General features: G+C 40.2%; 1 protein-coding gene across 1 annotated transcript in view; it reads left to right on the forward strand.

The window, feature by feature from the left end:
• Window positions 1-1,118: 1,118 nt before the first annotated feature.
• Window positions 1,119-12,159, forward strand: part of LOC309560566 (ficolin-1-like) — a 39,759-nt gene continuing 28,718 nt past the window's right edge. Inside the window, exons 1-4 of the mRNA XM_082264191.1 lie at window positions 1,119-1,275; window positions 3,800-3,913; window positions 9,777-9,830; window positions 11,449-11,509. Coding sequence (XP_082120317.1) covers window positions 1,206-1,275; window positions 3,800-3,913; window positions 9,777-9,830; window positions 11,449-11,509 — 299 coding nt within the window. The 5' untranslated portion in view covers window positions 1,119-1,205. The remainder of the gene's footprint in view (window positions 1,276-3,799; window positions 3,914-9,776; window positions 9,831-11,448; window positions 11,510-12,159) is intronic.

Here is a 12,159-nt window from a genome sequence, read left to right on the forward strand (position 1 = left end):
TTGGTTCACACCATTACACTGTGCACATTTATACTTGAAATAGTTCACATATTCACCAACAATCCCCTTTTTTGCACATTCAACTGTATTATACAGCACGTTTGCACTTTATCCAATAAGCGCAGGTACTTTTGGCACTTAACGCCATTCGTTTACTAAAAAAAATGTAATTGCAGTTAGGCTGGCTACAGCAGAGCTTTATACTAAATTTAATAAATACCTAAAAGCAAAACTTTATTTTTTAAAACTTCTCTTGCATGTGATTAATTTAATCTGATTTAATATGAACTTTGCCTTAAGATGGCCATACACTAGTAGATTTTTGAACAAACATTCATTAGAAAATTTTTACGAAAATTTTTAGTACATTTGACGGCTTGACGAATGTTGTTTAAAATTACTTCAAATTTTCATGTGTTTTTAGCATTTGATTTTGCAGAAAATGGACTTTATCAAATTAAAACTTCTTACCCTGTTAGAAATTTGTTAGTTTAAGAACATTTTTCCATTCTATTTCTCTGAATTTTCTTGATGCTGTGGTCAAAAGCAATTTATGATTTGACCTCACTAACGCTTAGAAATTGGACAAACGTTCAAGTGTATAGCCATCTTTAACTTCTTTATACTGGCTAAGCTAAGTGAACATTCGTTTTTTGAATACTTTCTATTCCTCTAGTAAAAATCAGCCACCATATGTAGGGTTAGTATGAAAAAATATATATCCTATTCACTGTCCATCATCCTCTTTCCATTTTGTGCATGTAAAGGTATGTAAATTGAGGTGTCTCTCTGCTACTTTGTGACGGTGATAAGTAAGTTTAAAAAGGCATCCATAAATAGAATATAAATAAAAACAAAAAGAGCATGAAACATATATCAATATCACATGTGGCATAGTAATATAGTATATGTAAAATATACACATGCCCTGTATCTTGAACAGAATGTCTGCTTCTTGAAATTATTGGAGACTTCAGTGAATTTTGATATCCTTACAATGTAAATGAGGTTAAAGAGAAGGAACTGTGATACCGTTGAGGAAATAACACAAAATTAAAAAAATCCAGTAGTTAAAAAGAGACAAAGGTGAATTTAGAAAATGTATAACCCTATTCCTGGTAATGTGTTACTGTGTAAATATCCTGCGTGCTATATCTTATTGCCTGATGGATTTCAGAACTATAAAGGAACAATATTGAACTGTGATGGAGATGTGGGTGATATCAGTCCTCTTCCTGCTGACAGCTCTCAGTGAAGCTGAGGACTCCTGTCCAGGTACATTTAGGCTTAACTTTCAAACATACCTAAAAACTGTACACCTGAGTTTGTGAGTTCTTACCTGAATTTGACATAATGTTTATTAATCACCAGCAGAATCAATGCCATAGCTGAAATACAAAAAGGAAAATATGAAAATGTTTCCCAGGTTCAATGCAGTAAAAGTAAACTACAATTTTTCAAATGTATTTGTTTACCTTACTTATTCTTATACTGTATATTTAATTTATGTTTTCTTCTGCCTGAGCCTAAGGCTGGCCATATACGGAACATATAGCAGCTAAACCCTGCAGATGGATGAACCTTCCACTGCAGCTATTGTATTCTGACATCCTCGCTACTGGTTGTCAGAATATCCAAAACGTACCTGCATTATTATTTTTAATAACAGACAGTGTTAATTTTTACGTCAAAATTCAATTTATTTTTAGGCATAGTCTTTTGACTAAAATGACATTTTTAGTTTTAGTCGCATTTTAGTCAACGAAAATAGTGTAAATTTAATTATCGAAAATATTATAATCGACAAAACTAATGCTGATCATAGACAAGTTTTGCCACCAATAGGTTCCCATGTGTTGTTTAAATCATGCCATCATATGCTTTCACTCTAGTGTAGCATGTCTGTCTCTTACATTTCACAGAAAGTGTGCACATAATATCTCAGGCAAATCTTGGCTTAAGATTAGATGTAATATTAGACAATGAGAAGGATGGATCCAGAATTTTACAGTAAAGGGATTTCAGGAAATGTAGGCAAGGGCTTGTGAAAAACACATATTAAATATGAAGGTATTGGCATGTGTATAGTGGGATTTTTTGGAGTTTAAGATCCATTGGCATGCACATTTAATTATTTGTATAACTGATAGCTGTGTGGAAAAGCAAAACAACATGTCAAAATGCAGAGCACAATGTAAAATGTGGGCATAGTTCCTTGATTTTGCAATTAAAAATTGTCTGAAAGCAGTTGACATTTCCTAAACCTTTGTTGTGTGTGTATAGCTAGCATTAGAGAATACGTGATACATAGGTGTCTATTGGTTAAACATTACATGCATGAATATCAGAAGCATTTGTGCAAGTTATCCCAAATTTTTTCTAAGATGTTAATGCCTGTATTGTCAATGCTATCTAATGGCCAAAACGCACTACAGTTTTCTGAAATGCTTTAATGAGAAAACTCTAATGCATTTAGGCCACTAGATAGACCTGACATTACATAGAAAAAATATGTGACATTTAAAATATAGCCTAGAGTGGAGAGGGATTACAAAACCAGTCAGTTTGTATTGCTCTCTGTGTCTCTGTTAATCTTTCTATGGGGACACTAGTTCTGGTGATCTGGGGGTCCTCAAGGAATTCCCTAATTTTGCAGGGATCCCCCCTCACTTCCTGTTTGGCTATGGGACAGGAAGTAAAGAGAAATCTCCGTAATGGGACACAAATGGTTAAAAAAAAAAACCTTCAGGGGTTATAACCCTCCCCTACGCTATCCAAAGTGAAAAAAACAAGTTTTGCCTATTACTGGGTAAAAAAAAAATCCTGCTACCATTTCTCCCTTTATTCCTCCCATCCCCATCTAACCCACCCTACAAGGCGTTTAGTTTCTCTTGCCTTGTTAAACTTACACTCCCCCCCCCCAATCCAAGTTCTTACTGATGCCATTTCCAGCTGTGGAAACTGTTAATCAGGCACCATAGATTACCCTTGCCAGTATGTAGTCTTCTCGATCCTGAGAGTAGTCTTTTGGTAGACAGCCAATGAGAATTGTCAACGCAGTCAGTGACTGCACTAAGAGCTGCCTCTGGTGGCCATTTTACATTCCTCACTATTATCATAAGAAAAAAAAAAGAGGACAAACCTATAAAAATGTGGTAATTCAACATAACCTGACCTTTGTGACTGGCACCTCTTTCTCTTTTTTCTCTTCTTCTGTTTTCCCCTCCCCCTTTTTTTAGGGCAGGAAGGGGTGTGATTGAGCTGTGTAAGTGCAGGTTTTTTCACAAGCTACAGCTCTCGTTCCTGCACTGATGGGGCATTGCATTTAATAGGCAGCCTGCCCTGCTGTTAAGGGAACAGCTCTGTGTATTAAGAGACTCTTTTTAAAAGAGAATGAAATGTCATCAGCACACCATAGATTCCTCAAAAGGGTCTCCAAAGGTTTATTCTGTGGTCACATGATAAATATACAGCAATGTTTGATAGCCACGCAGGGCCCCTTTGTCAAGGCCTGACAAAGGGGTCCTGCATGGCTCCGAAAACGTTGCTGTATATTTATCATGTGACCACAGAAAAAAAGTTTTGAATCCTTTTGCGGAATCCTTGGTGTGCTGATGACATTTTCTTTATTTTGATTATCCATGGTTTCCAGCCTATGGTCATTACAGCACCCAGCATCACTGAACAGCCGGTTCCCTTGAATGTGTGCATGGGGAACATTGCATTTGGATTTTTCTTTTTTAAAAGATGTACATACTGTATACTCTAATATCTGTCTTGCACAATTCTCTCTTCTAAGAGGTAAAGATTGTTGGAGTTGGAGATTCAGATAAACTGACCATTCTCAGAGGATGTCCTGGGACTCATGGACTTCCTGGCCAAAAAGGAGAAATTGGGGCACCAGGAGAGAAAGGTGAGTTACGAAATGTAAGATCAGTCACAGACAACAAATGCACAGATATATTATATGTCCAGTGCTATCTGGAATATATTTCCATCATATTGATGTCAGAATGTCCATCTTGTGTGCCATAAATCTAGGTTTTATATAAACTATTTGAATCGGATTCAACAGACTTCTCATAGGGCTTCTGAGTGGGACAGCAGGTTTCTGTCTGATAGTTCTGTTGTACAAACTTCTTCTCAAGTGCCAGTGCATATCTATGAGCTCAGAGAAAAGGCATTGGGGGTCAGATAAAAGGCCTACTAGAAGTTAAAGATAATAGCAAACTAAGTATTTAGTCAACAAGGTGCCAAGATGCATGCCTGGAAGAAAGTTAGAACTACTGAAAACATTGAAGCTAAAATGAAAAATGACCATGGTTGATTTTTTTAATGAAAACGCAGGTGGCTGAGCCGAGATTTTAACTCACTATGTATATATACTGTGACAGGAAGTCAGGTAAATCTGGGAATGTAGTCACTGAGAGGAGACACATTCCCACCTGCTTTGAAAGTTCACTGATACTATAGGGTGTTGGCTGCAGAGAGAGCCAGCAGGAAGTTGAAAACCATTCAGCTGTTCAGAATGAGGAGATCAAGGACTCTATAATTTGTCCAGAGAAAATCTATTGAGTGCTGCCTCCTGTCGCTGTGTGAGCTGGGAAGAGGAGGACAGACATACGTGTACCTCCCGACGCCGTGTGGGCATGGGAGAAGGACTGCTGCCGCCTGTCGCCGTGTGGGCTGGGAGAGGGGGACAGTCGGATGTGTGCCTCCCGACAAGCTGGTGAGCATGGGAGAAGACCCCCTACAGCGATGTGAAGCTAAGGAGGGTAACCACGAGTGAAGACGTCTCAAAGGTGAGAAGACAAAGTGTTCCATGTGAAGAGTGTGAAGAGAAGTGTTCCATGTGAAGAGTGTGAAGAGTAAAGGGACCTGTTAAATGAACTATGTTCAATGTGAAGAATCTGAAGAGTAAAGGATCCTGTTATAAATGAACATGTGCTGTGTGAAAGAAAACAAAGGGACATGTTCAATGGACAATGTTTGTGCTGTGTGAAAAGCAAACAAATGGACATTTGAGTGTCTGCTGTAGGATCAGCAGTGTCGGCCCAACAGTAGGTTGGAAAGACTTCTTAGGTAGGTTCCAGCTGTGAGAAGGTAGCCGCCCACAGAGGCAAGGATTTATTTTGTCTTTTATTTTATCTTGGATGTTTTGCTGCATACAGCCTGGTGAAGAAAACACCATTTAATAAACCACACTGTTTGTTTGCAAGCACTTGTCGGCTATCTCTCTGTGAAAACGCACCCCCAAAGGGGTCATCCACGCCTACCAATGAGTAATCCCTTACATATGGTGGAGGTATGCAGTGGGCATAAGCAGAGATCCCTGCAAGGAAGTGCATATGTTTGATGAACTTTATCTGGTGCATGAGATTGCACAATCTATGTGTGCAGGAGAGAAGATCCTGACAGAAAAAAAAAAAAAAAAGTGTTTTAAAGAGACAGGGGTCTCAAAATTTTTTGATGAACTTTGTTGTGTCTGGTGCAAGTGACTGCACAAACTGTGTGCGCAGGAAAAGAGATCCTGCAAGAGAGAGAAAAACTACATGTGTTAAAGAGACAGTGGTCTGAAAATTTTTTGCTGGACTGTGAAAAATTTGTTTGTGGAGTTATTGAAGATGGGGCGTTCAAAACGCCTGAAGAATGCAAAGATAGATGAAATGAGAGACCGGATTCTATGGATGGAGGGGATGTTGCCGTCTGAACCAGCCCCATCCATGCCTAAAGAGAGTCTACTAAAGAGGAAGGTTGTTGTCCCTAGCAACACTGATGAAACTGCTATGGAGACGCAGTGTGCTCAGATGAAAAGTAAACTCAAAATGGAGGAGATGTTGAAACATCTGATTATATCAAATGCAGCTCAACAGCAAGCAAATGCAGCTCAACAGCAGGCAAATGCGGATTTTCAGCAGAGCTTTGCAGCTCAACAAAAGGCTCATCAAGAGAGCATGGCAGGCTGGAAACAGAGACGCCAGCAGCCAATGGAGGCCATCGGTTTGGAGGAAACCGAGTATGTGTGCAGGGCTGAGTTGGATGCCTTGCAACGGAAAATGGAAGAAAAGGAACAAGCCTTGGAATTGCTTAAAATGGAGCATAGAAACTTGCAGGAAATGAATGAACTACTCAAGTCTCATGTGTTACAGTGGGAAGAATCCACTGCTCTTCTTTTGGTCGAGTTGCAAAAACGCAGAGAGACTATAATGGAGAAAGATACCATCCTCATGGAAAAGGAAAGTGAAATTCAGACTTTGCAGAAGCAAAGTATGGCTGATATGTTGGAGTTGCGTAATCAGCTGGAAAAAAGTCTTCAGTCTTTGGGAGCTACAAAAATAGACCTGCAGGAGTCGCAGGAACAGAATGTTGCTCTGAAAGCGACATTGTCTCTCAGCGACAAAGAGAAAAGTGAAAGAGAGGCTAAATTACTGAGTACTGTGTATGAGCTCACTACTTTAAGCAATGTGGTAAATGAATGGCGTGCGGACTGTGAAAGTTGGAAAGGGGAAGCCCAACGTGTCCAGCAGCAGTTAAAGGAGAAAGAAGCCTGTGTGGCAGAATTACATTCTTATTCCCAGATGCTAGCCAATGAGGTGAAGGCTCTTATGCAGGGAAAAGAAGATTGTGAACATAAGAGGGAAAAAGTAGAGGCACAGCTTCTGGAATCGCAAGTCAAGGTGTCAGAAGGTGACCGATTGTGTGCTAAGCTGTCAGAGAAGGCAAACCGACTGCAGGTTGAGTTGGACAATGTTACAAATCAGCTTTCTCAAGCAGACAGCAAATCTAGAGAAATTGCGGAAGATTTTTCTATCTTGGAATCGCAGCTGCAAGACACGCAGGAACTCTTACAGGAAGAGAGGTGTCAAAGGCTGAGTTTTAGCACAAAGCTCAAACAAATGGAAGATGAGAAAAATGGCTTCCTGGAACAATTAAAAGAGGAGGCGGAAGCAAAGAAAAACCTATCAGAGCAAGTCGCAACATTGCAAACTCAGATAGCGGTTATGAAAAAACGCATGGAAGAAAGCGTTGGTTCATTACAGTGTGTTGAAGATGTGAAAAAGAAGTTTGATCAGATGCTTGGTGAAGAGAAGAATGTGTCTGCAAAATATGCAGAAGAACGCGCACGTGCAGAAACGGAGGCGCGTGATAACGAGAGCAAAGCCCTGTTCTTGGCTCGCTCTTTGGAGGAAGCTCTAGAGTGTAAGGCTGAACTAGAAAGTGTTAAACAGCTGCGTACAGAAATGGAAGAATTGGTCAGCTCCAAGGATGATGTTGTGAAAAGCGTTCAGGAGCTAGAAAAGTCTAAGCGAGCCTTAGAACAGCAACTAGAAGAGATGAAGATTCCGTTGCAGGAACTGGAAGAGGAATTCCAGGCAACAGAGGATCTGTCCCAAAGAGGGGATAGTGTGCCTGATGCAGTTTTTAAAAGGATCAGTGTTTTGGGGTCTGTCCTGAGTGAGCCTCAGAAATGTGACGACATGTGGCTTGAATCACCCCTTTGGAATAAACCGTTCCTTCAAAAACTTCAAGCATTGGAAAATGTATCATTAGAGCTTCAGCAAACAAAGGAGCTGAGTAAGAAATGTGGTGATTTCTCAGTTCAGGCTGAAAACCTAGTGGAGAAAACTAAGGCTGTTGGTGAAAACGTGAAGCAAATGAATAAGTACCTTTCAGGGAGTGTTTCCAAAATGGAACTGGTGAAAGACGGGTGGCAGAAGTTTGATCGTGATCTTGAGATGCATTCCATGTGGAATTCAGATAGAGAAAAAGAACTAGGTGACCTTGAGCGGTCAAATAGTTCAGCAGAAAGTGCATTGAAGAAACCTGTAAAAGAATGTGTTGCAGTTCCATGCTTCTTCACTGATGCAGAGAGGAGGTCTATAATGGATACCACCCAGATCGCTGGGTTCAACTGTGTTGTTGCCTTTAACCCCGATGTTGGTGGAAGGAAAGTTGATGATGTTCTGGTTGGCTACTTCTGTGAAGAGTTTGGCAAGAAATATAAACTGAATATCAAATCAAATAGTAGGCCTTTACTGCGACTCGCTCAGGAGGGCGAAAAGTTTAAGAAGTTGATGAGTGCAAATGCTTCAGATCTGCCTATGAATATGAAATGTTTGAATGATATTGATATCTCTGGGAAAAGGAACAGGGGTCACTTTGAAGAAATGTGTGACAGCCTGTTGTCTCAATTGGAAAATCCTCTGCACAGCATCTTAGAGCAAGCAAAGCTCAAGAAGGAAGATCATTCCCTTTTACAACAAAAAGTCAATGATTGTGTACAGCTGTATGGAGAGGCAACTCAAGTCACAGAGGGATGTCAAGAGTCCCTACTTGGAACAAAGCTTAGTGAAGCAAAGGTTCTCAAAGTTTTGTGGAAAACATTTATGGATTGCAGAGAGAGGCGTCTTAAGAATGTTGAAGACATTAAGACTAGCCCAATTGAGTTGCCTATGGATCACGGTCCTCCATGGTGGATTGGACAGACGGTTATGAGGGACAAGCTGTCTGACATTTATGAGAAAGCTGTCAATGAAGATGACAGAAACGAGAAGGAGCAAAATGATGCCAAAAATGCAGTTGAAGAATGTGTATATGAGATGAGAGACAAACTGTGTGGCCTTTGTGAGAAATCTGTCAATGAAGATGACAAAACAGTTTCATCCGGAAGCTTGAGGATAATAGGAGGCTTATCAGTGAGTCAGCAGTGCCTGACACATGCGTGCCTGGAAATATGTGTCCCAACCCTAGGGTTGAAACAAGAGGGGGGGGTATGTGACAGGAAGTCAGGTAAATCTGGGAATGTAGTCACTGAGAGGAGACACATTCCCACCTGCTTTGAAAGTTCACTGATACTATAGGGTGTTGGCTGCAGAGAGAGCCAGCAGGAAGTTGAAAACCATTCAGCTGTTCAGAATGAGGAGATCAAGGACTCTATAATTTGTCCAGAGAAAATCTATTGAGTGCTGCCTCCTGTCGCTGTGTGAGCTGGGAAGAGGAGGACAGACATACGTGTACCTCCCGACGCCGTGTGGGCATGGGAGAAGGACTGCTGCCGCCTGTCGCCGTGTGGGCTGGGAGAGGGGGACAGTCGGATGTGTGCCTCCCGACAAGCTGGTGAGCATGGGAGAAGACCCCCTACAGCGATGTGAAGCTAAGGAGGGTAACCACGAGTGAAGACGTCTCAAAGGTGAGAAGACAAAGTGTTCCATGTGAAGAGTGTGAAGAGAAGTGTTCCATGTGAAGAGTGTGAAGAGTAAAGGGACCTGTTAAATGAACTATGTTCAATGTGAAGAATCTGAAGAGTAAAGGATCCTGTTATAAATGAACATGTGCTGTGTGAAAGAAAACAAAGGGACATGTTCAATGGACAATGTTTGTGCTGTGTGAAAAGCAAACAAATGGACATTTGAGTGTCTGCTGTAGGATCAGCAGTGTCGGCCCAACAGTAGGTTGGAAAGACTTCTTAGGTAGGTTCCAGCTGTGAGAAGGTAGCCGCCCACAGAGGCAAGGATTTATTTTGTCTTTTATTTTATTTTGGATGTTTTGCTGCATACAGCCTGGTGAAGAAAACACCATTTAATAAACCACACTGTTTGTTTGCAAGCACTTGTCGGCTATCTCTCTGTGAAAACGCACCCCCAAAGGGGTCATCCACGCCTACCACCGAGCTAATCCCTTACAATACATACATGTTTAAAAATTGTATTGAATATATTGTGCCATTTAATCATCACCTCCTTTTTAACTGCATTGTTTAATGTATTTATTTTTAGGAGAAAGGGGTCACTCTGGGACACCTGGGAAGCAGGGGCCACCAGGGCAAACAGGTGGGTAGCAAATTCATTCCACCATCAAAGCAGACAATTTTCATGTATTTATTATGTCTTGTTATTGAGTCTATTGGTGGCCATACACTATACGAAAAATCTGCCGAAATTTGGTCATTTGGACAGTTCTTCCCTTTTTCGGCCAGTTAATAGGCACGAATCGGTAATTGGTTGTGACGTTTTTTAGCCGAAAAAACGAAGGACAAGTTTGGAAATTTTCTGCCGAACAAACGATAAATTGAAAGGTTAATGTGTTTCTTGTCCAAACTGTTTGCACTAGGTATATGTGAAAAAATTAACAAAAAACTGATTCATTTATGTCTATTATAGGATTTATCAGTCATTACATGATGGCACGATCGTTTGCTCTCACAATCGAGTGTGGAAAATAAGTTAGAACAATTTTCCGTATAGTGTATGGCCAGCATAAGGGGGGACTTCCCCATTGACCAACTTTAAAGGGACATTTCTCCTCTGACTACCAATATACAAGTACACTACAATTCTCATTGTTTGTGTTTCTTTTCTGACCAATGCTAATAGTAATTTAATTGCATTCAATGCAGCTGACTTATTTGAGGCTGTAAAATGTAAAAAAAAAAAAAAATCATTCTCCTTAAGTTTATGTGTTGCCTTAAAGTGTTACTAAACCCACAACAGTAAAATCAGTCTGTATTTGCAGTAAAGCATGCTTGTTATACTCACTGTGGAACGCATTGTGAAAAAAGGCTGTTTGATTCTGTTTTCTCTGATCCTCCCCTTCTTCCACTGTCCCCAATCCATCTCCTGATAAGACAGAGACTTTGGAGTCACTCTGCACATGCTCTGTTTAGTGTGTAATGCTAGAGAGTTTTCTTTTCCTTGGTAAAGTGCATGTGATCAGCACAGGGCCAGTCAGCACTGTCCAGACAGATGGTCAGGGTTCCTGCAGCCTCATAGGACAGTCAGAGTAGAATAAAAACTCCTCCTACAAGCTTTAACCAGACACTTATAGAAGTCACAAGACTGCTTTATACTGCTGATGAGAAAAGCTATTTAGCAGTTTATATTTACTTAAATAATTGCATTTCCATGTTCTGTGTACTGAGGGAGACCAGATATAGCGAATGCAGGGTCCTGGGTTCAGTAACACTTTAACTCGCTCAGAAATTCGCTCATTTTGTAGATTTAAAAAAAGTTACATCATTTTAAAGCATTTTTCAAAACACTGAAACTAAGCTTGCATTTGGTGTTCTTTTCTATACTGGTAAGGGGAAGAGAGGATCTTAGGCAAGCTGTTCAGAGTGAGAAAGCTATGACTGGGCCCTTATGATGATAATGAGAAATCCAAAGAGCAGAAAAGAGGCATAACAGTGAAATGGAATCTGCAGAACCATAGGCTCAGAAAAGTAATGCGAAGAAAACTGAATATTCATCTTTCACATATCTCTGCGCCAGGGCAAAAAATGTTGTGATGTCACTTACTGCAGGGCTAGATTTCTATTTATGTGAGAATACATTTGCAGTGTCCATACTTTCATGAGCCTTATGTACTTATGTCATTACATTTGATTTACATATACAGCTCTGCTAAAACATTGGGCTTTATGCGTTATATTACATTTGTTTTTAATTTTAGGTGATAAGGGAAGTCCTGGTGTCAAAGGGGAACCAGGAGTCCAGGGAATACAAGGTGATGGAACAATTTTTTGATAATCCTTATTTATTAAATGGACTTTGTTGATAAAAATGTCAATAAATTAGAGCTCTACATTTGTCCTTTGTGCGTAATATACAAGTAATTTCCAGTGTTGGGCCCTTGATTAGCTCCCTGTGATCTAAGTGATTCGCTGAATAATGCTGGTATTAGAAAGGAGATGGGGGAAAAGGAATTGGGGTATCCAAGGGACCATGGGAAGTTGGAAGAGAGGGATTAAAGTAAAAAAACCAAAACAGTAATGAGGAACAGAGAGGAGTAGCTCCGCTCAAAAATGGGTGAAAGAAGATCTGGTACAGTAGGAGGGACATTCTCCCTGAATTAAGAAAATTAGTCATAAGTCAGAAAGTGTGGTAAGGAGCACTTTTTATAGTGTTTAGCAGGCTTTAAGAGCAAGTGTAATCAGAAGGGGATCCTCTACCAGCGGTTATTAGGTTTGTTGCAGGTTTCCTGGGACCTATCAAGAAGGGAATCTATCAAAGAAGTAAAAATTAGCCTGGTCATTGGTAATAGGTGTGATTTTGAAAGGCTATAACCCAAATCTTTTTGCAATTATTTAATGAAGGGTAAGCTTGCTTTTGGTTTAGCATAGAGCAGCATTTTGTACATAAGAAATACCATCCTAGGAGGGGT

Source organism: Pelophylax lessonae, assembly GCF_965119305.1.
Source record: "Pelophylax lessonae genome assembly, chromosome: 7".
Classification (NCBI taxonomy): Eukaryota; Metazoa; Chordata; class Amphibia; order Anura; family Ranidae; genus Pelophylax; species Pelophylax lessonae.